Genomic DNA, 27,832 nt, shown 5'->3' on the forward strand with positions numbered 1-27,832 from the left:
TGAGCATGCTCAGAGCGTGAAGGCGGTGTCTTGCTGTAGTGAGCATGCTCAGAGCCTGAGGGCGGTCTCTCTCCGCAGTGAGCATGCTCAGAGGCTGAGGGCGGTCTCTCTCTGCAGTGAGCATGCTCAGAGGCTGAGGGCGGTCTCTCTCTGCAGTGAGCATGCTCAGAGCGTGAAGGCGGTCTCTCTCTGCAGTGAGCATGCTCAGAGTCTGAGGGCGGTGTCTTGCTGCAGTGAGCATGCTTAGAGGCTGAGGTCGCGATCTCCGAGGGGTTTGAAACAGTCGTCCAGGTATGACTCTGTCACTCCCTCCAGGGTGGGTGGGTTCCATTTTGGGCTGTGGTCCTTATCAATGAGCACTGTGAAAACACACACACACACACACACACACACACACGCGCATGCACACACACACACACACACACACACACACGCACATTTAAAACCTCACACAGCACAATCCTACACACAATTATTACAGCAATACAAGTTATTTGGGTGATCTTGTGTACAGCGGAACTTAGTATCAAAAGGGATCATGTTTAGGAAACCTTTTCAATATATATATATATATTTTTAATTGAATAGTGAACCACTGCATGACAGAGGTTCTAATGTCACAAATTACACTTTCATGAATGAACTTGACTATAAGACCAGGAATTCCTACATGTGAACGAGTCAAATGGAAGCTTTACCGGGGAGCGGCAGCTACAGCACGCTACCCGCAGGATAACCACATGCAGCGGCTCACTTTAAGCATGCAGTATCCGCATGCACGCGCACGTGTTCATATCCGCATGCACGCGCGAATCTGCATATCCGCACGCATGCGCGCATGTGTATATCCGCATGCACCCGCACGTGTGCATATCCGCACGCATGCACGCATGTGTATATCCGCACACATGCACGCATGTGTATATCTGCACGCACGTGTGCATCTGCATATCCGTACAACCGAAGGGTGAGAATCTCACAAACAGCCCGGAGGCTGTAAAAACCCCTCACATCGCTGACGGGACATTACGCCTTCAGAATGTAAATCTGCTGTTGAGCGGTTTAAGGCAGGGGAAGTGATGTGTGCTATAACGTGGAGGTGAGCTCAGGTAGGTCATCATTTTTAGCCTAACGACAAGAAATACGGTGATACTCGGCAATAATTCATTCAGCTGTTTTATTGAATCAAGTCAATAAAATCTTTTTTTTTATCCTCTATTGTGAAATGAGCATACAAATCACATATAAAAGAAACATATTCTCTCCACGTTTGGGTTTTACCATCGCTGAGGGTGCTTTTATTGATGCACATTTAAGAATAGGCTACCAAAAGCTACCACATTTATATAAACGCAATTTTTGTTTCCTCAGTGAAAAACGGATATATCGGCTGCGGATTGCAGTCTCTGGTATGCACATCAGTAAACACAAGTTTAGATTTACACACTTGGGTTAAGACCTTCGGCTACATCATTTGTGAGAAGTAATATATAAATACTGTACAATTATTATTATTATTATTATTATTATTATTATTATTACTTTAAAGGGCTTTAACAGGAGTGCCCCATGCAATAGAAGACCCCTGTAATTAATATTCCAGTGAAATGTGAATCAGTGTATTATGAACTTTAACTGAAATCCAGGACATTCTACAGAATATTGAGAAAGGCTAGCTGTTTTCTTGTATTTCATGGTTATAGCACCACTGTTTAACGCTGATATGCCGCAGACGCACAGACACACACTGCTTACCTGCCCTCACACCTTCATAGAAGTCCTGGCCGCTCTGCAAGGAGAAAGGCCCATTAACACATAGCACAGTATAGCTGTACTAAACTAATCACACAGGTACATGGATAACATACACCCCTGCTAATCTAGTATAACGCAGGTACATGGATAAAATATACCTGTGCTTAGCTAATATATCAGTTACATGGATAACATACACCTGTGCTAAACTAATCACACAGGTACTTGGATAAAATATACCTGTACTTAGCTAATATACCAGTTACATGGATAACATACGCCTGTGCTAAACTAATCACACAGGTACACGGATAAAATATACCTATGCTAAGCTAATGGATCAGGTACAACAAGGATAAAAGGTACATGGATAACATACACCTGTGCTGAACTAGTATAACACAGGTACATAGATAACATACACCTGTGCTTAGCTAATAACACATTTACATGTATTAAATATACCTGTGCTAAACTAGAATAACACAGGTACATGAATAACATACACCTGTGCTTAGCTAATAACACATTTACATGTATTACATATACCTGTGCTAAACTAGAATAACACAGGTACATGAATAACATACACCTGTGCTTAGCTAATAACACATTTACATGTATTAAATATACCTGTGCTAAACTAGAATAACACAAGTACATGGATAAAGTACACTGTCTAGACTAATAACAGTACAGGATTAAATACGCCTGCTGAACATAAAGGAATGTAACATGCACTGCTCTTAACCTTAAAACACACGTAAACATCATTAAGCTGAACCATGCAGGCCGTGTGCAGTGAGACTCGGACGCGAGGCTTACCATGCAGGCCTGAGTCAGCCTGTACTCCATGACGAGCACGTCCTGCAGGCTCATGCTGGCTCCCTCCCGCAGCTGCCTGAACGTCAGCTTCATGGAGGTGGGAGACATCTTGGAAAGGGTCTGAGAATGAGAAAAGGCATCGCACATAACTATCAGGCTCACCACTGAAACGTGAAGCAAAGACTGTCTTCAAGTAGTGCCCTCAGACTCCCTCTGCAGCTGAAAACATGTCTAAGTGAGTATGTGTTCCTGCAACTGATGGATCAGTGACTTTCCTTTGGGTTAAGGATTGATCGTAACTGTTCTGAACCCTGAGACACCTCCACCAAAATTGATCAATTGATTGGTAGTCTGCTTCACACCAAAGTATCGGTGAAATCCGCCCAGCCACAAACAGGAAACAGGAGATTCTATTCTCACCTCTCCATTTAAGATCCTGCTATTTTTTAAAGTGTTTTTATTAATAAACTTCTAAGAACAAACTAACAAAAGGGACAGGGAGTGAAGAACCACATCCATAAAACATCATTTTTATTTCCTCAGTGTAGAAAGCACAAAAAAAACTCTTAGAAATTACTGCTGGGTCTTGCAGTTGCTTTTTCTGGATATCAGTAAAAAGTGGTTTAGATTTACATACTCAAGTTACATAAATTCATTAAAAATTCTGGAAACTCAAGCACATTTGCACATTATATCATATTTATCATTGTAGTACACAATTATCAGTATCAGATTCCCTAAATAAAGATGGCTCGGTGTCTTACATCCTCCAAATCCAGCAACACTGGAATATAAAATGTCATAAAAATTTATAGAAGCAAAATGATGGTTTCCTATCAGTACAGTACAGTTCTAACTGGGTTAAGATGTCATGCAAAAACTCCCTGTTCCCTACCAATGCATTTCTGCTATTACAATACCACAGTGATGATCACATTATGCAAGTCATTAGAAATCATTAAAGTCCAAGGAAGGAACTGAAACTCTGGGGTGTGTGTTTACAGTAAAGCTTTGCAGGGAGTGAACTGGCCCTCGACTGTGCCGTCTACGTAGCCTGAGATGGGTCTGTGTAGCTTGGGATGTGTCTACGTAGCCTGAGATGGGTCTGTGTAGCCTGGGATGTGTCTACGTAGCCTGAGATGGGTCTGTGTAGCCTGGGATGGGTCTGTGTAGCTTGGGATGTGTCTACGTAGCCTGAGATGGGTCTGTGTAGCCTGGGATGGGTCTGTGTAGCTTGGGATGTGTCTACGTAGCCTGAGATGGGTCTGTGTAGCCTGGGATGGGTCTGTGTAGCTTGGATTGTCTACGTAGCCTGAGATGGGTCTGTGTAGCCTGGGATGGGTCTGTGTAGCTTGGGATGTGTCTACGTAGCCTGAGATGGGTCTGTGTAGCCTGGGATGGGTCTGTGTAGCTTGGGATGTGTCTACTTAGCTTGGGATGTCTCGTTTCACTTAATGCACATATCACATTTAATTGTCCCTGTATATTTTGGCATATATATTTAGATATATATGTATTTATTTTTATATTTAGATATATATATATATATATATTACATATATATTTAGCTTGGGATGCGTCTACGTAGATATATAGAGTGACTCATTGTAATTACTGTATAGGAGTGACTGTCTCTACAGTATGTAGACATCTTGACAAAGCCACACCCATTTCTACACACACACACACACACACACAGTATATATATATATATATATACTGTGTGTGTGTGTGTAGAAATGGGTGTGGCTTTGTCATCTTCATCATCTTATTATATGTATATATATATATAATCAAATAATCAAATATTTAGGGAATCTGATGGTGATATCAAAGTAATATATATTTTAATGTAAAAGTAATAATGTGTAATATACTGTATGTATTTTCAGGCAGCAGGCCCTGGCCTTACCTCCAGCTGCTTCTGTGCAAAAGAAGAGCCATCCTGCTTCAGATTCTCACAGATCTGCTCCACACTGCTGGCTTCAAACAGCCTATGGCAGTAACACAGGGAGTCAGGGATTTAAATTTCACACGTCCATACGACCGCCACGACCGCCCCTAACCTCCTGCCCCCCATCCCTCCCCCCTTCCCCCGTTCCCCCCAACCTCCCCCCCCCCCGCGCCACACAAACACTGCTCAGAGACAATTCATTTAAACTCTGAAGTGTACACAGTGTTACTGTTTGCAGTAACAGCCACAAACTCAGAAACAGCTCGTTTCAGAATCACTGAAGAAATGTCCGAATAGCCGAAGCACACGCTCATGAGAAACCTGTGGAGTCACAGCTCCGACACAGAGATTCGTCCACGTCTTTTAAAATGCAACAGGCGGCAGCAGCTGTCAGCTCTCGCTCTCGGGGGCGATCAGCGCTGGGCGGAGCGGCGGGCTGTGATCAGAATACCGGATCAGTTCCGACTGCATCAGCCGAGACGCGCGAGCGCTAGCCGTAAACGACGCGAGCGGCGGCCCCTTCCCCCGGTGGAGCCCAACAAACGCAGATGACTCAACACTCGCTTACCGCGTGATTTCTGGACCGACCGCTTTAAAATGTGCAAATCCGGTGTGCTTCAGTCAGAGGGTGGTAAAGCAGCGGATGTGGCAGAGGACGATCACTCAGGGACTCCATGGCAGTTTACCCAGACACAGGATTGGCTGCTTTATGCTGGCGAGCTTTATGAATGGGGGTCACGCCAGGCTTACCGGCAGTCAGGCCCAGTCTCCCACAATCCTCTTCCCTTCCCATCCGGCACAAGCAAACCGCCAATTAAGCCCAGAGACAAATACGCTGCGAAACTCTCAAACGATCCAGACTCCATAATTAATTCAGTGCTCCAGCCCAATTATCTGTCAGTCAAGAGCCACATGAGGGACAAGCGAAACGAAGCAGGGTTCAAAATACTAAGCGCCGACCCCTGGGGCGCGTGCATGTCGGGGTCACACTCGGTGAGGCAGCTGAACGCAGTTCCGTAGCGCGAAGACCGTCATCGTCACCCGTTTCCCGGGCGACGGACAGGAAGCCGGCCCACACGGACACTCCAGACGCGCTCAGTCGCGCGCGTTAGTCAGAGCGGACCCAGTTGCGCGTTCGTAAAAAATCGGCCATTAGGAACGCCCCATCAGGAAACCGCTCTGCTGTTTGGAGAGGCTCCAGGCCCATTGTGAAGAGCCTCAGGGGTGCGCGAGGGCTTTTCAGCTCACCCCAAACCCAGACCGGGCGAGCTCCACCGCCAAATAGAGCAAAGTTTAAAGCAACACAGCTCTGGACCCCTCTCTGGTTCCTGTGGTGGTACGGCCTCTGGCTTGCTGAGCTCAGAACTCGGGGACACTGTTTCTTGATTAGGACAGGCACGCGTTTTAACGATGGTGAAGAGTTTGAGTTTGGAGGGTGGAGAGCTTGAGGAGGGAGGGTGTGAAGGTGGAGGACTTCAGGGTTTAAGGATGGAGGGTGGAGGGATTGAGGGTTTGAGTGTGGAGGGTCTGAAGGCGGAGTATTTAAGGGTGGAGGGTTTAAGGATGGAGGGTGGAGGGTCTGAAGGTGGAGGATTTGAGGGTGTAGGGTTTTGAGGGTGAGAGGGTGGAGGGTTTGAGGGTGTAGGGTTTTGAGGGTGAGAGGGTGGAGGGTTTGAGGGTGAGAGGGTGGAGGGCTTGAGGGTGGAGGGTCTGAAGGTGGAGGGTTTGAGGGTGTAGGGTTTTGAGGGTGAGAGGGTGGAGGGTTTGAGGTGTAGGGTTTGAGGGTGAGAGGTGGAGGGTTTGAGGGTGTAGGGTTTGAGGGTGAGAGGGTGGAGGATTTGAGGGTGAGAGGGTGGAGGGTTTTGAGGTGAGATGGTGGAGGGTTTGAGGGTGTAGGGTTTTGAGGGTGGAGGGTTTGAGGGTGTGTGTGGGGGGGTATTACCTATTGATGTTCTCCATATGCGGCTCCAGAATGAAAGGTTTGTCCTTGTCCACACTGCTCTGCACAGAGAGAAAAGAGCCCCCCCCAAGGTTAGGATTCCCACACTGTGGAGCTGGCTCCCCCCCCCCCCACAACCACACCTCACATTCAGCCACAACAGAGCATTCTCTATCACCCCCCACTCTTACAAGGGGTCAGCACCGAAATGGCGACCCACAGAAAAGCCCCCAGCCCAGCACGCCCAAGTCAGACGGGGCCAATGACCGGGAGCAAAACAGACGGCGAATGAAAAATACAGATCACAAATTATCTTTCGCGAAATAAAAAAGGATTACTTTGAACTCCGGATTAAGAGCCCATCGCTAATGGGGGAGAAAGACGTCAATGTGGCGTCGGTTTTAAAACGTACATGCCAGGGGAACCGCAGTCGACTGTGCTTTCCGACACGTTCAAGTGGTGATTATAATGGCTCAAACGGCAATGATGTAAAAGCTCTCGGTCACAACGTCAGGCGGATGGAGTTAGGTGCGCTACCTCGCTCTGATAGGATTCCAACACTTCAGCGACAGCCTGAGCTGAGGAGACTGATCCGGTCTCTCAGGCGTGATGAGAACAATAAAGATCCTCTGACCATTCATAGCACGTTCTTCTACACAGGCCTGCTGACAATCATTCCCTCAGGCTTAGTGACTGGATACAGATTGCACTTCAGAGATTATCACTCCCATCTACTGCACCGTCAGATTAACATGCGCCAGTCGATTTCACTGCACCAGTCAGGTAACACTCACCAGCTACAGCACAGTCAGTTAACACTGCACCCAGTTTCATGAGTAAACACTGCAAGTCAGAGTAAACACTGCACCAGTCAGATTAAACACTGCACCAGTCAGATTAATCACTGCACCAGTCAGATTAAACACTGCACCAGTCAGATTAAACACTGCACCAGTCAGATTAAACACTGCACCAGTCAGATTAAACACTGCACCAGTCAGAGTAAACACTGCACCAGTCAGATTAAACACTGCACCAGTCAGATTAAACACTGCACCAGTCAGAGTAAAACACTGATTCAGCCAGTCAACAGAATCAATAACACTGCACCAGTCAGTACGAATTAATGCACTGCACCAGTCAGAGTAAACACTGCACCAGTCAGATTAAACAGCACACAACATTCAGAGTCCTGAGTGAAACACTGCATCATTAAGCAAGAGAAAACACATTTTCATCAGCACATTCATTTTCCAGTTTATCACCTACCAGGCTATATTCTAATGAGAGGTGGGACCGAGAAAAAGGTTTTGGTTCGTTAAAACACTCACAGGGCCTGAAAAGTTTGGGAAAGCCTGATGTAGCTGGTGGCCGTACCACCCAAAAGATGACTTTCTCCCAGCAGGACAATGCTGGCTGCTGTGCCCTAAACTATACCCTTCAGCCAACACCCAGTTCATGAATGTTTAATGAATGTAAAAACAGGAAAGCGAAAGCTAGCCATAGCCACGAAAAAAGGAACTGGCTAAGCACATAAATAATGCAGTAAAGCTGCAATAACCAAAGGGATAGCATTCCTCTATGACAGGAATGTGTTTGGTCTGCACAGGATCGCACGGAAGGCACAGTTAAAGCAGCAGACCGGGAGCAGTTAGATGTCTTGATCCAGGATTAAAATATCTTTGGCATGACTTCATTTATTTTTATAAACTTTCAGTAATACCCCTCCCCCCCAACTGCTCCTGGTTTTATTGGACCAGACACAGCACGTCGTTTCCCATGATGCTCTGCTTCCTTAAAAGAGCCTCCTTTTCCACGCAAAGCAGCGCTGAGGTCATCGGTACCAGATCAGGGACCCCCGAGAGGCCCGATGAAGAGGAGGGTGAGAAGCTCCAAATCGGATGCGCAGCTCACAGCGAAATGCTAGCCTCACCCGCAGCGCTGTTCTTGCCACACTGTGACGCAAATTCACCATGGCGTGCGCGTGCTACACTATCAGCTCCACTACAACAGAACCTAAGATATGAACCTCAGGGGTATGGATTCACCTACAGTACACATACATACAGTACCAAACATACAGTACAAAAGAACCCTACTTTGGGTTCCAAACCGATAGTGGTTCACTGAAAAAGCAACGTGTTGTTAAATGTATTTTAAAAAATGAATAATCTAATAATAATAAAAATACTAAAACTGCTTTGATTATTCCTTCATTGGAACTGAGATTGTAGGTACAAAATTAGAGTACCTAATTAAAAAGGAAAAAACTACACCAACGCATGGATTCAGATTAGTCTATTTAGACATCCTTTTTAATGTTATCAAGTTAGCAACATTTCTGATGTTCTGAATACACTTGCATCTCAGAGTTTATACTGTAACAGTACCTCAGAAGCTATATGTAGTAGTATCTCAGAGGTTATATTGTAACAGTAAACAGTATCTCAAAAGTTACACTGTAACAGTATCTCAGAGGTTATACTGTAACAGTATATACTGTAACAGTATCTCAGAGGTTATATGTAACAGTATCTCAGAAGTTAAACTGTAACAGTATCTCAGAGGTTAAACTGTAACAGTATCTCAGAGGTTATACTGTAACAGTATCTCAGAAGTTAAACTGTAACAGTATCTCAGAGGTTAAACTGTAACAGTATCTCAGAGGTTATACTGTAATAGTACATCAGAGGTTATACTGTAACAGTATCTCAGTGGTTACACTGTAAAAGCATCTCAGAGGTTATATGTAGCAGTATCTCAGAGGTTAAACTGTAACAGTATCTCAGAGGTTAAACTGTAACAGTATGTCAGAGGTTATACTGTAACAGTATCTAAGAAGTTACACTGTAACAGTATCTCAGAGGTTACACTGTAACGTGTATTTCCAGGTCCGACGCTCTGTGGAATAAAAGGATGCTCTCCTCTCTGTCTCTCCCGAGCCTCATTTCCAGCAGAAACAGAGCAGACCTGAATACTCGGCGCTCCAGAGTGGGGATAATTGGGTTACGTCCAGCAGGACTCCCCACTGCTCCGGCATCGCCCTCGCGGTCACAATGTCACCACCGCGGCACGAGGGGGTCAGCGTCAGCGCGCTCCGCCAAAACAGGCCCGGAACTCCGCTGAGCCGCCGCCGCGAGCTGGCTCGCCTTCTCATCTCTGCTGCTCCCCCCCCCCCCCCGTCGCCCCGCTCCCCCACTCACCTTCTCAGAGTCCACAAAGTGACTGGCCACGCCCGCTCGCTGCACGTCCCGCCCCTTCAGCCGGAAGCCAGTCAGAGCCAGGAACAACCCCAGCTTGCCCCGGAGCCTGGGCAGGAAGTAGCCGCCTCCGACGTCGGGAAACAGACCTGCCGAACAGGAAGAGGGGAAAAAAAAAAAAAACTGAGACGAGGGACCGCTGAGGAGCTCAGAGAGGAGGATGAGGGAAAGAGTACGGAGTGACGAGTCTCTCGGAGAAGACCAGGCGAAGAGTAAAGAACAAGGGGGTTCCCTAGGGGGTTCCCAAAATGCACATCACCAAACTGCAGCAGCAGAAAACTTTTAGCCATTGATTTATAATGATCGCAAACCAGATACAGATTTTTCTGAAATTTCAAAATCAACAATGCATTACATCTATGCATAAAAATATTCTTAAAAGGAAGAAAATCGGGGAAACTAGCCGTTCCGCTTTTAGCAGGGAACTACCCTGCCACAACCCCCAGAAGCCCGATGGAGAGTCCCTTTAAAGGAAATGTTACACATTTTAGAATTTCAGAAAAAAAAATCACGATCACTTTAATTAAATGATCCACCTCGCCACTGTAAACGACAGCTCAAACCCTCTGAGCCACTGTAAAAGCCAATAATAATCACAGCGCGGAGAATACGCTCAGTCAGTCTGTAACATCTGCACGCGCTGGCGGCTGTTCTGCACAGCCTGTTGAGTGAAATTTAAGAGTATTGATCGAATCTCTCAGAGGTCCTGCGGTGTAGTGAAGAAGGACACAGTGCCAATAATGCTTACGGGCTCAGAGAACACGAGAGAGCATGTCTATACTCTTAATGCAACAACGCTTTTTCGCTCCAGCCCAAAGCAGCAAAATGGACGTTTTAAAAAGCGGTACAGAGCTCTCCGGCGCGTATTTAAATCGTCCCGCTACACCAGCCGTCGGGGTAAACTTGTGGCTCGTAGCCTCCGGAATGCTCTCTGGAATCGAAAGATAATCTCCGAGGAAAAAAAAGATATGCATCAGTAAACCGTTTTAATATCGCAGCACACCCATGGGAAAAACAACGGAGCTTCAGAAAATGTATCCAAATACGATGTTCTTGACTAAGCAGACACCGTTACAAATCAAAGACATCGGCGTATCTGTCATAGCACACACACGGAAAAGATATCCAACTATCCCGCAGGTCAGTTACATTGGATAAGAGCAGAGATTTGATTCTCTGACCTGACCCTTTGCTGAAAATGCATTATTACATGTGCAGACCATAACTGCAATGCTGGGGTTTGCTTGGTTCCCAGGGAAGACCATTTAAGGAAATAAAATCTTATCCTTTAATCTCCTGGCTAAGGGGAAGGGAAGCTGAGGTGGAGAAGTCTCCACACCACGCATGAAGGTAACTGAGGTCCCACACCAGCATGAAGGCAGGGTCCCCACACACACTCACTGCATGAAGGAGTACACTGAGGTCCCCACATACACTCACTGCATGAAGGAGTACACGGAGGTCCCCATATACACTCACTGCATGAAGGAGTACAAGTCTAAAGAACCATAAACAAACACCAGCAGCATATTTACACAGACTAATATTTTAAATCATGTCTTCCCATCATTTTCTACAGTATGTGTATCTGATACAGATGTGTGAGCACTGGGGTACTGTATTATTGAATCATAACTTCAATATCACCCGCAGCAGGTCACGTTGAGTATAGTGGGTTATCTTTGTGAATGAACTGAGCTCACTGGCAAATTGGTTGTGTAACACTGGAAACAGCAGGACCAGTGAGAGGACTGATAAAAAGCCTGCAAACGGGACTCACAGGAAACAGCCTCGGTCTCCTCTTTAAAAACAACTCCCATGACATCTCAGCGAAATCACAGGCAAATGCAGGCTTCTGATGAGGGAGCAGATAAAATAGCCAGCTCTCCTTGCGTTTGACTTTTTTCCGGGGAAAACTCTGAACGTTACACGAACGACGGGAACCAAGCCCAGCCTGGGACGAGAGCCAAGGGGGAGGGAAATAGGGGTCGGATGCAGCCAATCACCGTGAACTGCCACGGGTCACATTGGGGGGTGGGGGGTGAAGAGATATTCCTGGACAGCCCCCCCGCCGATGATGAATCATTACAGGCTCAAAAGGCAGAGGCCGCCGTACAGCTCCCGCAGGAAGACAAAGGACATGATGAAGAGAGGGAAAGGCTCAGAGGACGTAAACACACTCACACAACGCAGGTCTAGTGCTGGCTGGCTCCCAGGACGGAGGGGAAGTAACACCTCTCTCCTTCAGCACAGGCCCAGTCTGCCCCGCTGCCACAGGCGTCACCACGCCAAAGCTTCCGGAACAGTCCGGCCGCTCGCTCCCCCCCGTCTGGCCAAGACCAGGAACGAGAATCCTTCTCGAAAAGGGCCTGCTTCCTGTGGCCGAGGTCAACGCGCCACTCGAACGAAACCGCCAGGGAGGTTAATAAAGACGTTCAGTACCAGACACGCTGCAGCAACGTCTCCGAGCACCAGGCTTACGTAAGAGAACTGGAAGCACAGCGATGTGCACAGAGAGCGGGAAGCTGAATTACTCTCAAGGCTGCACGACACTTCCATACAATTTATGAACAATACGCAAGAAGAACCGGCGCGGCAGAAGTCAGGAAGTGGTTCAGACTGACACAGGAACCGAGAGACACAGTATTTTGTGGAAAATGAAATAAGCACACAAAAAAAATAAGCGAACTCGAGTCAGTAACCTCCAGCAGTCAAACCGCTACACTAATCCTTTGCAGAATTTGTTTCCAAAGCGAGGAACCCAGAACATTTCCCTTATCAAAGCTATTAGACAAAGGGAACCCGGAGTAAACACAAAACACATTTTTTTAAATTATCATTTCATTTATTTAAGGAAACAAGTTATCAAACACCCATATCGCCCACGTGAAAAAGTAATCTCCCCCCACAGCAACTCGATTAACCAATTAACCGTAATTAGATTCAGCTGCCTGAACACAGCCAGGCTTGATTCACGAGGGGGACAGGCCTTCCGCGCGATGGGCAGTTACTCGCAGGCCGCACTGCTGACCGCTCGCAGCCCTTCGGTGCTTCGGGGGGGGCCTTAGCGCAGCCGTACGGACCGCCGGCGCGGGTTCGAGAGGCTCCAGATGTTCTCCCGTGTCTAACGGGAGCGTCAGCGCGACGGCGGGGGGGAGGGGGGGGGGAAACAGACGCGTTCCGCCGCGCTGCGGGACGCCCCCCGCCCCGGCGTTTTAACGCACCTTTGATTTGCGGCGAGCGCGTGGTGATCATTCCTGAGCCCGCTGATATACTGTAGTGTTCCAGCTACCCAAAACGGAACGGCATGCCTGTCCGACGTGTTGGCGCCCCCCCGTGCAGGCCCGTATGAGCGCCGGGGCTGTTTCCACATAAAAATATCAACCGTATATTTTGCACAGACGATCCTGATAATGAATAACCTCGGAGATAAGCGTACTGTAGCTAACTATCCAGGAACGCGGCACTCTTTTCCAATGCGATACACCGCACGCACTTCGTCCAGGTGATGTCAAACACAGCGTAAGCTAACTATCCAGGAACGCGGCACTCTTTTCCAATGCGATACACCGCACGCACTTCGTCCAGGTGATGTCAAACACAGAGCCAATCAGCCGACCAGCGTCGTTTGAACTGCTTTCAAGGTTTAACAAATAAGACACATTTTCAAGTGCAAAACAGTATACAATTATAAATGAATATTTCACAAGCTAAAATATTAATTAACCACAAAAGCATGCCACCAAGGTTCTCCATTATGAGTCAGAGTTTCTTTTCTTTTTCTAGACACAAAATGGATGGGTGTGACAGTAGGATGATGTATGCAGATCTCAGGACATTCTTTCATTTATAATTCTACTGTGACCAATGAAAAGGCTGCAGCCATGAAGCATAACGCTACTGCGACCAATGAAAAGGCTGTAACCGTGAAGCATAATTCTACTGCGGCCAATGAGAAGGCTTCAACCACAAAGCATAATTTTACTGCAACCAATGAAAAGGCTTCAGCCATGAAGCATAATTCTACTGCAACCAGTAAAGGCAGGAGCTGTGTCCCATATTCTAGTCTGACTGAACAGACAAACGCCATCTTCTCTTTGTTCTTTTCTTTTTTTTGCAAATAAACTAAAGTGACTTTGAAATGATCAGCGCCCATCTGCTCCTTTACCACAGCCATTGCTGTTTTGTGCGCTTGGTGTGGCAAATGCCGTCACGTCCGCGTTTCCTGTGAATGGGCCTTCACAGACCTCGTCAACCTAGTAGGCGGCGGCATTATTATATTTTCATCAATAGATCAATACCGCATAGACCGCCCTCCAGCTCTCTATTCTCTCTTTCGGCCAATAAGAGCATTTATCAGCTACAGTCCTTCCGAAGGTATTTGCAGATATCGGAAAAACAACATTTTCTTAGTCTGCCTCCTGGGCTTGGTATAATTTGCAAAAAAATAAAAATAAAACATTAAATTGGAAGCACTAATACCCCTGGGTAATTTTTAATCTCTTGTTCATAATGAAGAGCGTGACTGTTTTACACAGCAAGAGGCTGTGTTTTTTGGGTTTGAATTAATTGACTTTGTCATTTCCTGCGTGTTATTGTGCTGTTATGTGTTTGTTTCGGATGGAACGTGCATTTAATTTAGCAGCTGCTACCTTGCCCAGGTCACCCTTGAAAAAATAACTGTTTTACCTCAAAGGATTTCCTGGTTAAATAAAGGTGAAATAAAAATAAATAGCCATGGCATTCCAAGTGACACAGCACGTGCCTATTTGCAATTACTGACATACGCATTTATAAATGTGCTATGTCATACTTGTGAGGGAGTTACATAGCTCTTACATAACACCATTCATAGAACATGTTAAGCACATATCCTGTTATGTACATGCACACTTCCCACACATGCAGACTTAAACTAACATTCCATCGCAGTGGTTTTAGTTACTGGTGGACATTAATCATAAATATGAAGCCAAATTTACAGCCAAATCCTGATGTTTTACAAACATTGATCGAATTCTGCAATATAAAGCAAGCTCCACTGACAGGCTCCCCTTTGAAATGTGAGACTCCAGAATGAACCACCAACCGTCACTCACTTTTGCTATGGGAGTAAAATTAATCCCTGAACAGCATGAAAAGGATCTGGTCCCTTATTTTAGTAAACACAGAACCCTCTATTCATCTCTGAAGCCTGCTAGCTCCAGACTGAACCAGGAAGAGAGCTAGCTCTGCACAGGTACATATATGTGTGGAAGATAAGATGGGAGCATCTTATCTTACGTGGCTAGCTACCTAACCATGACAGAAGACATATTGTAAGACTATTTTGACGTAGGGTGAAATAGATCCTAGGTAATTTCACTCAGACAATTTACTGACACGATTGCTGTCAGGTGGTCCACATTAGCAGGCTGCCCACGTAGTCTCCTAACTTATCTGGCTACATGCTACAGTTAAAATATTATATTCAATAGATACACTAAAATATTTTATCGCACCAAAACTCGTAATGATGATAAAATAATACAGAACCCTGAGAAGAGGTACTGCGGAGGCGAAAGCGTTTGAGATTGTCCCCTTTGTTGTTTTTGCCCCCGGCCTGCGAGCGCACTCTCCAATGTTTGCAAACGTGAAACTCATCCACAGGCGCCGAGCGGAGACGGTGAACTCACGGGCACCCAAACAAAAAGAAGCAGGTCGGAACAACATGCTTACCAATGGCAGTCTCCGGCATGGCAAACAGGGTCTTCTCAGTCGCCACGCAAAACTGGCCATGGACGGACAGACCGACGCCCTGCGGAAAGAACAAGACCCACGTCATCGAGAGCAGCATCGCTCTGCCTCACTCAACACAGATCGCAACCTCCTCTGCTTTCGGATGGGACAGTAGGGGTTCCTATCCTGGTCCCCAAATCTTCCCCTGCTTGCTCGGCCCAATGACTCTCTCCCTCGCCACCTCGACCTCGTACGCGAGTGGTGGGCGTTATAACACAAAATGGCCGCCGCGTGCACTCACGTGGGCACTGGACGGACGGGGGTGAAATTTGAGGTTCCCCTTTTACTGTAAAGAGCTCTGTGATCAGACATGAAAGGTGGGATATAAATGTAAACCATCCTTTACCATCAGCAGACATCGTCAAATCCAACCATGAAAAGAGGCGAGGGTGTGGATCAGATATTCGTATATGTACTGGTCTAATTAACAGGATGTTAAAGATTATCGCTAAGCAACCATCACAGCGATTAGGGACTAGAGGGACTGGACGACCGGTAAAAAGATGCTTTCCTGTGGCCTCGCAGGAAAACTTTCCGAAGGTCGGCTCCTGGTTGCCATGGTAACATTAAGACAGACCGATGAATAAGCGGAGCTGGAATCGGGACCTGATTTCCGGCCAATGCCTGCAGGACAGGACCCAACGTGACATCAGAGGCTTTGCACTGCGGGAGGTGATTAATCTGCTCGATCCTTTCTGCCACAAACCCACACAAATAAACACCCAATTTACCGTGCCAAGTCTGGGTGGGAAAGACTGCAAAGTCACGGTGTCGTCCACTGCAAGTTCACAGGACCGGAGGTCATTCCCTCCACAGCCACGGCTTCAATAGGCAGCTGAGCATGACCGCTATTACGGTCCAGACACTGCGAGCCCTGAACCGGCAGCATGTCACATTACCGATGCTCGACCTTTCACGTAGCAAAAGAGGTTGCCAGTTCGATTCCCAAGTTGGTGCCCTGCCGTCAGACCCAGAAGCAAGATAACAGCTTTAGTAAATACCCAACTGTATAAATGGACCACTTTTTTTTTTTTAATTCTAGATTCTCTGGGTAAGAGCATTGGCCAAAATCACTGATGTAAAGCAGCATCACTGGCTCTCCAGGCTGTTGTGATTGGTCCTTGGTGGGAATCCTATCAAGTGACATCACGACAGCTATTCAATGTCATTCACGCTCAATATGGGCCATGGTTCTGAAGCTGCCCCGCCCTGCACAGAGCCCACCAATAGCCTTACAGCACAGAGAGCCCTCTATGTCATACAGACATAATGAGAACCACTCCTTTATTTCTAATACTTAAAACTGACCTTTCTTCATGTTTGAGCACAGTTCGTGCTTGATTCATCAAAAGCAGCAAACAGTTCCGCATGCATAGCTCTCCATTTTCTTCAAATCAAATTAAATGCTGAATCCCTTCTCATAATCCCTTTCTCTTAATAACAGGTTGCATTTTGTTAGTGCTTCGCAGAGATAATGAAGAACGTTAAGTAGAACGTTGCTCATAAAAATTAGATGTCTGACAGGGCAGCTCTATAAAAAGAACAAGTTTGAGGCAAACATGGAAAATACCACACAGCAGGGCGGCCCACGGAGATCGATGTGGAAAACCAAATTCCCCGACGGAGATTCATGAAGACTCTTTCTCCCTGGCTGTATATCTCCACCGGCGCGGCGTCTCAAGATAACTCGACTTAAAAAGAGATCCTTCCTCCGGCATTCCACAACGGTCAGGCAATGCTAAGCCATGGAAACAGGCGTACACACGGAACCACTTACTGAACCCCCGTTTCCATAGGACAGCCTCCACAGAGACACACATTTCATTACCAGTCGAGCGTGACCAATAAACAATGCTCTCCCGTTCCTCAGCGAGACCAAAATGGCTTCTTCGTGAGCCAGAGCCACCTCTGACATTTCATGGCGAGATGCAGTGTAATGATGGCGTTCGATAACGCGCTGGGATTCTCTCTCAGACGCCCTCCTCTCTCAGTCACTCCTTATTAACACACCGACCTTAACACTGCCAGTGAGCGTACTATAAGTGAGGATGACACGTTATATGAGCAACAAATCTCCCAAACCGAGAATCATTTTTGGCCGTTTGTGATAACATGGGTGATTCCACCGAGGTTGCACAACTGAGCGAAGGAAATGTGTAAGTCGAAACGTCGGGCGCAGTGTAGAACAAATGACACTGCCTTCGATCTCAACATTAAATTATGAGTTTTAAAGCTTGCAAAAACTTGTCTTTTGCTGTGGAAGATATTTATCTGCAGAATCACTGAAGTTGGCGGCCAACACACTGCATAAGTGTGGAAATCAGGAAGTCCAGATATTTGTGTGTCATGACCTCTGGAAGAGAGCACAATTTCAGCTATCCGTACCCTCAGCACGGTCACTGTACTCTACAAACTCGACTATCCCCATTTTGAGCTCTATCACCACACTCTGGCCTGATATCTGCATGCATGATTACTCTGATTTCTGAGGAATTGTACAATACTCGTCTCAGTGGCATAAGTGCATATTGAAAACAGGAACATTTGTAAACTGTGTTCCATAGATCCAAGTTGCTATATGGATGAATATATCAATTTGCTATGTCAATATGAAACAAATCTAATTTATGATACATCACTTTATGCCAAAGGGACACCTCAAAGAGCATTGAGCTACATGATCACGGTTAAATTTACAAGAGCCCAACCACTTTGAGATAAAGACTTATGATACTATATCAGTTTGAAAAATAAATAAATAAAAAAATAAATAAAAATTGCATCGCTGAGCTTCCAGTGGGAAAATGAAACATTGGAACAATACTGGCCTCTCCATAGCTACCCCAGAGGGGCAGTATCAGCCCCAGCCATTTAGGGGCCCGAAACAGGATTTTATTCACCCCCCCACCCCCCCCCCCCATAAATCCAACATTATAAATGATATACTATATGGTTTTTTTTTTTTTTTTTTGAGTAATCATGGTGGACCCTTGGTGGTCATGTGGAGCCCGAAGCAGGGATGTGCGTCGCTAATTTGGCGGGGTCAGGTCAGCCCTCCAGAGGAGACAATGGTTTCTATTACTGTACTTGAGGAACCGAACGGCACAAAACCTAAGCACTTGAAAACAACATACAACTGAGATGCCCAACGTGCTTAAAGCCGGCTAAAACAAAATAGGTCTGAATAAGTGCTCAACAGCTAGGATGGTCAAACTAGAGTAAAAGGGCACTTCACAGGGACTGGCCCAAAGTAAGAAACACTGGAGCACACTTTGCTAAGGGCAAAAGATACTGTTTAATGACACATCAGTCTGGTCTCACCTGTTCAGTAAACAGTGTCTTTTTGCCCTGAGCTCAGTGCTGTCCAGTGCTCCTTATTTTGGGCCAGTTCCTGTGAACTGCCCGGGTATAAGGAGCCTTTCCCTGGAAAGCAACACTCTGGATCTCAGTGATCATCATACCTACTAGGGCCATTGCAGATCCACTTTGCTGCTGGAATTGAAACATGGACCAACACCACATTTCCTCTTGTGGTTGCACTGGGACAATTAATATAAACACTGAAACACTGTCAGAAGCAGAGGCTCATTTATAGGGAGTCACAAAGCTGGCCTGATTTGTAAAGTGAGAATGCCAGGAGGGGGGGTCGGTCAAACAGGGCACCTTCATGCCCATATCAGTCCAAGCTGTGCAACACAGAAGAACAGAGGGGCACCAAGAACTTCTGCCTAAACAGCCGTTTTAGGGATCCCACCAATAGCAGTGACCGGTGGTGGCGATGCCTTGCCACAGCAGTCCTGGGATGCTGATTGGTCCTGGGGCTGATGGGATAGTGGAGGAATACAGTGCAGGCTCTCACTGGCAGTCAGCCCCAACTCACTGCCTGATATAATCAAACAAAACCTCAGGTAAATCTCAGGTTGCTTAGTGATCGAAATATCAAGAGCTTACTCTGATTGTCTACACCTTTCAGTGAGAGACACAGCCCCCAAACCACCATGAATTAATGCCATAGATAAATACTGTAAATGAGAACATAAAATATGAAAAGCATGCACAACTGAATCAAATCAAGACCAAAAACTAGAATTATAGGAAAAGGCTACCAAATAAGTTTATAGTTCATAGTCACTGATTTAGATCGCTGTCAGACTTCACCTCAGACATTACTAAAGACCTTTACCACAAAATCCCCTACAGGGTTTTTAGGCTCTGATTCAGACCACCGTCAGACTTCACCTCAGATTCATCACAGACGCTCACCCTAAAACCCCCCTCCACAGCCTTCAGGGCTCACAGCAGACGGGGAGAGCTGGGGCGCGTGGCTCCGAATCTCCTCTGTCTGAGGGGACGAGGGTTAGCGCTGACGCAGAGCTCCCCCTCCACTCAGACCGCTCTGTGACAGGCCGCGTAAACACAGGAAACCTGCTCTTCCTGCCCGCGCGTGGAGGGAGGACCGCGCTGGGCCAGCAGCACGGTCCCCGGCCTTCTGCAATGCGGTTAAGAGCGCGCGCGTTCAGGAAGTAAAATTACATTTCTTACGTTATTTCGTTGAATTTTCAAAATAAAAGTCTGTGGCCTTCCAGGATCACGGTCGGGGACTCATGATATCAGCAAGGAAAAGCACCGTTAAGGAAACACCTGAGTATAATTATTCACGATTAAGGACCTGGAGTTCACTTGTTTATGTTACACACACATCATAATTAACACATAAGTGTAACACATAATTAACACAGCCCTTCTGCAGCAGAGATGACAGCTCATCTATGTGCTGTCAGCGATTTAGCACCAGCGTGAGAGTGATGTAATCACTCACAGGCTCCGCCCCCTGTGTGTTTGGCTAGCTTGTGATTGCTGTGTTCAGTCTGTCTGATCTGCACTTGGAGAGTGTGTGATCGCTGTGTTCAGTCTGCTCGATCTGTGCTCAGAGAGTGTGTGATCGCTGTGTTCAGTCTGCTCGATCTGTGCTCAGAGAGTGTGTGATCGCTGTGTTCAGACTGTCTGATCAGCTGGACTCCAAGCTTCCAACCCCAGCATCTGTGCTCCTGGGGAAATTTATGCCTTCTCCTCTGTTCCGTAAAGAATTTGCGCTCAGCGATAATGGAAATATGCGAGGCAGCACCAGGCTTTATGGAGCAAATAAAAGGGAGGGGGGATGATTAAAAAGGCGTGGGGGCCGGTCGGGATGGAAACAGGGGTGTGGGTGGGGGGGATCAAAGGCAGGTGTTTGGACCGGACGGAGCGCCCCCCGCAGCGGGGCTTAGAATGCAGACGGCTGCTGACGGAGCGGGGCGGGGCGGGGCCACTGCCACCACCCCTGCGATTGGCCGGGAAGCCGAGCTGTCACGCCCTGCGGGAACGACGTACGCTCTTACCGCGGGAGACTTACGCAGCGCGCGCATTTTTACACCTTTACATCCACTGCTTCAGCCGGATGTTTTTACCAGCGCGACTCTGGACACGCGCCCTGCTCAAGGGGACAACAGCAGCCGTCAATCAAACCCAAGTCACCCAAGGTCAGTTCTCTGACCTCTATACTACGCTGCCACTAACTCCATCCAACATCATTCTCAAACTCCAAAGAGAGCTTTGACAGACAATATTTGATATCTATTCATCAATTATGTAAAAAAAAAAATCATATTAAATGGGCACTGCACATCGAGAATACACAGGAACACTAAATGTGTGCTTCGTGGCCGAGCAGGGACACTGCTAAGCTGAACGATGACACCGGTATAATAACCCTGCTGGTAAAGTGACAAGGACATAAAGATATTTATTAATACTAGGTCTCCTCACAGACAGAACACTAACATCGCTAAACATCGGCAAAGGAGCTGCCTCAACAAATCACTGAATCGACCAACGGGAAGACTATTAAAAAATCTATCTAGCGGGGAGGACAAAATATACGGCAGTACAGGCTTTGGGACTATTGATTTAAATGGTTACAATGCAGAGAGAAAATAGGCCTTTCTCTTTGGAATGAAATCAGCCTTTCAGGGTCATAGGTGGCCATTTTGTATTCTTTCACAGTCATTTCTTCAGGAGTCAAAATCCTGGCCGCTGGGCTATTAAGAATAAGCAAAGAGTGGTAAAGCCGTTCACATCCGACAAAACACGTCTGTCTCTTCGTCTGCGTACGGCCGCGTGCCACTCAACCGGCGAGGCCTGTTATCGAGCGACGGTCTCTAACGCGTTCGGTTGAGACCGCGAGGGACCCTCTTCTACCGACGGTCACCGTGCCGACCAGGCAAGCCTCCGAACGGCCAGCGTATAACACCGCGGAAACGCTTGGGCAGGGGCAGCCCCCATGTCCAGCGACAGACCTGTGCACAGCCAGATCACCAGCTGAATTTGTATTTCAGGTGTAGGACTAGTGAGTGACTAATGGTAAAGCAGAAAGCACATACTGTCTTTTCTTGCTATAAATGAGACTAAACGGATGAAGACAAACCAATATTTAAACTTTAAAACTTACTAGTAAAAAGCCAACTCCTGACATTTTTGTAATATTCTATATTGTTTGCTAATAATAAAATACTTTACTATACATCATATTTGAATATAAAATACTGCATTGGTGCTGCTATAGCAGTACAAGAGCAACACTATGTGTATCTTAATGTTTCTCTCCTACTGTGATAGCAGAACTAATACTTTATATCAGCTAAGGCTCATCCACAGTCCAGATGGAAAATGCAAAGTGTGTTTATCTGATTTTAGCTAATTAAAAAAAACAACATTTTCAGTATACAATTCAGAAGTGTCAAGATGAAATTACATAAATAATGACACCAGCATGCGTGTCACTCCGTTCTGCAGCCAATCAGAAGCCACCGAGGCATTAATTCACAACAACCCAGGAGCAGAACCGTAAAGCATGGCTCTTGGGTGCCCCCTGCTGGAAATGCGATGCATCCACATTATGAACACAGAGGGACCATTCACTGTAATGGTTTAAGACCCGTGTGCCACATAATCACAATCTCACATCCATCATGTGTGGAACTGAAGAACATAACTTGAACATGATATGAGGTTGTCTGATAAGCATTTTCTTAGGAAAATGAATAAAATCTTACAAAATATTAAACCATTATCAATCTTGCACAATTTGTTTCCACTGCGTATTGTCACCAATATAATGAATATTCACCATGTTCAACCTCTTGTAAGAGAGGTGGTAGGCTTGCATTTTTCAGGAGGTGATTCCCATATTTTATCACAGCTTTGACAAGAGCAGCTGGCTTCAGAAACCTGCAAACACGTTAATTTAACGGGCTCTCCCACACCCGACTCATAGCATCCACATGATATACACATCGCGTACTGGACCTCTATCCATACCAAACCTTAACACACACTGCGTCCTCATATCTACACAGGTAATATCAAACTGCACCTGAATACCACACCATTATATCTTTATAAGGACAGCAATATGAAACACATTATACCTTGATAGAAAATCCAGACAATACCTGCACGTATTTTATACACAACACACTCAATGCACTCCTATATATTTATTATGTTATCGTTTAAAACATAAGGCTAAGCAAATGACACATTTGCACGAGGAAAATCCCCAGACAAGCCTATGCTGTATGCAAACAGGTCTGGGATGCTTATAATAATCAAAAATGAACGAGAATGAATGCAAAGGTACAATCTTAACTAGAACGCAAAAATACTATTTATATATGTGATGCACAACTGACTGTGCTGTCCTCCCCATTATATCTAGATTTACTGCACACGAGAAAAGGTGCTGTATTCCGTTTGGATAGATAAATCATATTCACCATTTTAGAGGTTTGTATTTCATTCATCCTTCAAACATTCACAGCTGATTTGACCTTCAGAGTTAAATATACATACAGAGAGAAGTTAGAAAAATTATTGTAATTCAAATGTGCAAATGTGTAGCAAGCTGGTTTCATGTTTGGGACCACAGGGAAAAAAAATTCTCATGACGTCTTTCTTCTTCTTTTAAACAGAAACGATGGTGAAAAACACAACCACCTTCTTCAACTGAATTTCACCTTCTTCAGATTCTTCAGTTCACCTTTGTCCATGCTAATCATTTCCACACAGTGACACCTGGTGGAGATGAGGCTGAACTACACTGCACAGCCATCTGCTTCTGTTATCCACTCAGGGGGTCATGAACTAAACTGGAATTCATTCGGCATTCACAGCTGGGCTTAAAGCAACGAGGGGAAAAACTGATACTCACGCCTCCCATTGTAATCCCATCAATCAGCGCCACGTACGGTTTCTGATATGTCCCTTAAAAACAAAAAAACAATTTTCACACAAACAGTCCACAGAAGGATATTTGACCATAAAATGAGTTTCTTAACATTTTGCTTCACTGAAAGGCTTTTTTCAGACTCTCATGGCAATACTGACTGAAAAATTCACAAAAGATGGCATACAACCGGCTCCATAACAACAATGACAACAGTGAATTCACCTGGAGATAGAAGGACTAATTAATATAGACCTTTCACTCAAGCCATCTATCTGAGATCACGCCAGCCAATTACAGAAGCAGACTTTGGAATCTCCACCGTGTGGAATCATATAAAGGGGCATACAGGTAGGAAAATTGGGCAAATGGGAGAATAACTGGTAACTCTTTACAATAAGGTCACATAAATTGCCACTAACTAATGTAGTTGTTTACATGAATTAATGATGTACAAATACATTAACAAAACAGTACAGATTAACTTTTCAGTAGTTAGTAGTTAACAGCTACATTAGTTAATGGCAATCAAGTGATCGCATTGTAAAATGTTACCGAACAACCATTGTTTTGAGCATGAAGCACAAATAAGGATACAGTGTTAAAACAGTTTAGTGCTTTCATTTTATGCGAAATATAATATATCTCAATGTTGCTGAACTGAAATCCACATAAGGGGAAGGTACTTACCAATAGCATTGTTTAATATATACTCCTCACGGAAAAAGTCCTGTGCCAGGGACTCGCCCAATTTACCTGCCTCTGTTACAGCTGCGAGAACAAGAGTAGAAGACACGATTTACACCATCAACTCCAGAACAGAGAAGGCACACACCACGGAGAAAAGCAGCCACTCAATTCAACATAAGAGCTAGACACAGAATGATGTAAGTTAATTTTAAGAATAATGGCTTGCATTAAATGAATATGACCATCGGAGGTGATATGACATGAAATCACTTTAAAACGAAATCAGAAACATAAAAGCTACAGTTAGATAGTCTCCAAGCATAGGGCACTTGAGCGGCAACTTGCGTCACAGCGACTCGGCGGGGGTGGTGGGGGGGGGGGGGGGGGGGGTGGGGGGGAATGACCTCTGATGTCTCCCCCAGCGCAAAACGCTTTCGCTCCGGCTCCTTTTATAATCACCAGGTGGGGTTCCGGATCCTTCTCCCAATTCTGCGGAGGGAGAGCGGGGAAACGGAGAGTGAGAGGAGGGCGCGCGCTGCGCTGCTCGCGCGGCCGGGCGGACACAGGGCGCAGTGCGAGGCGTCTCCTGCAGGGGGCGGTCACACTGCGGCCGGGCGGACACAGGGCGCAGTGCGAGGCGTCTCCTGCAGGGGGCGGTCACACTCACTCTGAGCTGCGGGTATATCTGTCTGATCATGGACAGGTTGAGGGCGTTCAGGGCCTTGGGCCGGTTCAGCGTGATCACGCCCGCGTTCCCCACGCGCTCCAGCAGCACGTCCGACCCCGCCTGAGAGGACATCTACCGCACGCACGCGCACACACACATACATACACACATGCACACACACACACATATTATAACATTATTTTGACTCCTTTGTAGAACATTCTGCTGAATCATCTCAACTGCCACTGCATCACATAATTCTATGATAAGCTTTCCGCTTGTACAGAGCCTACAAATAACTGCTAAGTGACCAATATACTGCACTGGTATATCTAAGCAAGAGAGACAGTACTAAACTGTCTATTATTCACAATAAAGCGGAACAATTTTAGACACTTTACACAGAAACATAAAGCTATACAATCTATACAATGCTAGACACTTTATAAGTAAGAACGTTCATTCCACAACACAGCAATCTGGTATCTCAAGCCAGCCACCACTTTACAGGCAGCCTGCAATCGGGATGGTGTCTTAAATAATAACCGCCTCACTATGTTTGATTGTTGCTTATTTCAGGGTTGACTGACAGCTAATACAAGATCCCCAATTTTCCTCCCGATCAGCTCAATGTTTTTTTTTTTTTTTTTTCAAAAAAAAAAAAAAAATCAGGGAATTTATTGGTAAAAACAGAAATCAATGAGCCTTAGTTATTCCCAAACTGCACCTTCCTAAGGCAATATCCCTGCAGTAAAACTGATTCTATCAGATATGTAAGAGATACAGTCTTACCATATGCTGCTGAATTATTCGCAATCTGCAGACTGACTTCAGCCTGAAAGAGAGAGAATATCCTTTTGAGATATAGGATATAGGCCTAATCTTTTCCTAATGTGATCTGCATGCACAATGATTTGAATTTATCATCACAGGTTGTTGCCTAAAGTCTTTTTTACAGAATAGTCACAAAGGTCATAAAAATGTCATACAAAAACAGCGAACTGTACACAGGTCACATACATTTAATCAGTGCGGGTTAGAGAGAAAATATTTGATTGTTGATACTGCCGTGAAATATTACACTTGGAGCAATGACAGGCAAGTCAATTCGTGCTGATTGGACCGCACTGCTTTCCGTAGCTCCAGGCTGCGGAGCAGGCCGGCTTTTCGACCGCCCAGGCAGCAGTGAAACGCTCATAAAGTTGGGGCTGTCCAGTGAACTCAGGACAGGCTCACTGAGGGACACTCAGGCCATAGGCCAGGGGTGTCAAACTGAATCCTGAGGGGGCCACAGAGTCTGCAGGGTTTTCGCATTTCCGTCTCAATCAGCTACCAAGTAAGGATTTGACAACAAGGTGTGTGGATTACTCAGCCAGTGACGTAAATGAAACACTTGTGCCAAGAACACCCCAAAAGCCAGCCAACCACGGCCTGCCAGGACACCCGTGCTACAGGCTGTACGCATAGCACCCCCACACCTGCAGCTCAGACAAACAGCAGTATCACTGTCAGCATCACTGTAAGTATCACTGTCAGCATCACTGTTTCTCAGACCAGAATATGAAACCTCACCCAGTGTTTACATGATTTTTAAAAGTCCAGTTTTAGCCGGACTAATACAATAAATCGACTTTTTCAAACATCATGTAAACCCACTGAATGATAACACAAGACAGCAAAATCATCTTCCTGCAGTAATTTTGTCATTTGGAAGTAGAACTAATCCTACCTCAAATTAAGACTGAGCCAACACAGAGGTCCAAGTGTGAGACTTTATGAGGTATCCAAAGTAGAACAAATAAACAGTGATACGCACATTCCTCATCTGACAGGTCATGGCAGTGGAGTTGCTGCTATATACAATACTAAAGTCTGTGCTACCTTGAAATCTAACTTCAAATTTAATTCATGGTTGTTCCACAACTACAGTAGTTTCAATAAAACCATTGTTGGACGTTCAAGGATGTATTTTCGCTTTCGTCAACCAATATTTTAAGTACTTTGATCGAAAGAGGTCTGTTCCACGTAAAATAATATGTCCTGTCCCGTCCGAGCATGCCAAACAGGTTTACCCACACTGTACATAGTTGTATATGTATGAGGTAAGTCTGACACGAACCCAGCTTCCTCCTAAGTAAGCACATCGCTAGCTTACCAATTAATTTGTGATGCTGGGACACTCGTACTCAGAATCGCCAATAAATGTGGTAAATGCATTAATAGTAAAATTGGATGAAATGTTTTGCAGGTCAGGTCTGGTGGTAACCAAGGTCGTATGCTTTCACGAACAGTCGACTTTTACGACATGGTTATGGAAGGCTTATGTAATTGTGAACAACAGACATGGGTCCGTGGTCGCACAGGCAACTGCAAGTCTGTATTACTTTACATTCTAGAAAACCAAGTTGATCGCGAATAATGTCAGTCTGCTTTTAACTTTTTTCAGTCACGCTGCAAGAAAGCCAACGTTAGCTTCCTGGCGTTTCAGTAACCTAACACCCGACTGTTGATAAAGTAATGTTGTACGCCTCCGAATTTATCAAGACCTACCTTTGACTGAAATGCAATGACATTCTGGACATGCAGTTGCGTGTTCACTGTAGCCAGTATATGCTCCTCTATGACTGTAGCTTTCACAAGATACAGAAAACGTTTATGGGGATTGGCTACTTTCACGTTAAACGTCACGGGGTCACGTTGA

At 45.7% G+C, this 27,832-nt stretch overlaps 1 protein-coding gene across 1 annotated transcript; it reads right to left on the reverse strand.

Annotated features, from left to right (window-relative positions):
* On the reverse strand, positions 1 to 27,832 carry hibch (3-hydroxyisobutyryl-CoA hydrolase). Its single transcript, XM_064311514.1, has 14 exons — positions 27,682 to 27,832; positions 25,924 to 25,966; positions 25,132 to 25,263; positions 24,869 to 24,953; positions 24,465 to 24,545; positions 23,760 to 23,812; positions 15,452 to 15,530; positions 9,677 to 9,822; positions 7,011 to 7,070; positions 6,477 to 6,535; positions 4,493 to 4,574; positions 2,581 to 2,700; positions 1,756 to 1,789; positions 1 to 359 (listed from the first exon to the last, which is right to left on the reverse strand). The coding sequence occupies exons 1-14, from the start codon at positions 27,711 to 27,713 to the stop codon at positions 244 to 246; spliced, it is 1,122 nt and encodes a 373-aa protein (XP_064167584.1). The 5' UTR covers positions 27,714 to 27,832; the 3' UTR covers positions 1 to 243.

The sequence above is a fragment of the Anguilla rostrata genome, chromosome 15 (assembly GCF_018555375.3).
Source record: "Anguilla rostrata isolate EN2019 chromosome 15, ASM1855537v3, whole genome shotgun sequence".
NCBI classification, from domain to species: domain Eukaryota; kingdom Metazoa; phylum Chordata; class Actinopteri; order Anguilliformes; family Anguillidae; genus Anguilla; species Anguilla rostrata.

What these genes read in the sequence shown, in the direction of transcription:
- hibch (XM_064311514.1), bottom strand. Translation starts at nt 27,713, where the DNA reads ATGTCCAGAATGTCATTGCATTTCAGTCAAAG. An exon ending in TATATTAAACAATGCTATTG is followed by an intron (nt 23,813 to 24,464) that starts GTAAGTACCTTC and finishes TTTGTTTTTAAG; the next exon opens with GGACATATCAGAAACCGTAC. An exon ending in GGCTGACTCAGGCCTGCATG is followed by an intron (nt 1,790 to 2,580) that starts GTAAGCCTCGCG and finishes TTCTCCTTGCAG; the next exon opens with AGCGGCCAGGACTTCTATGA.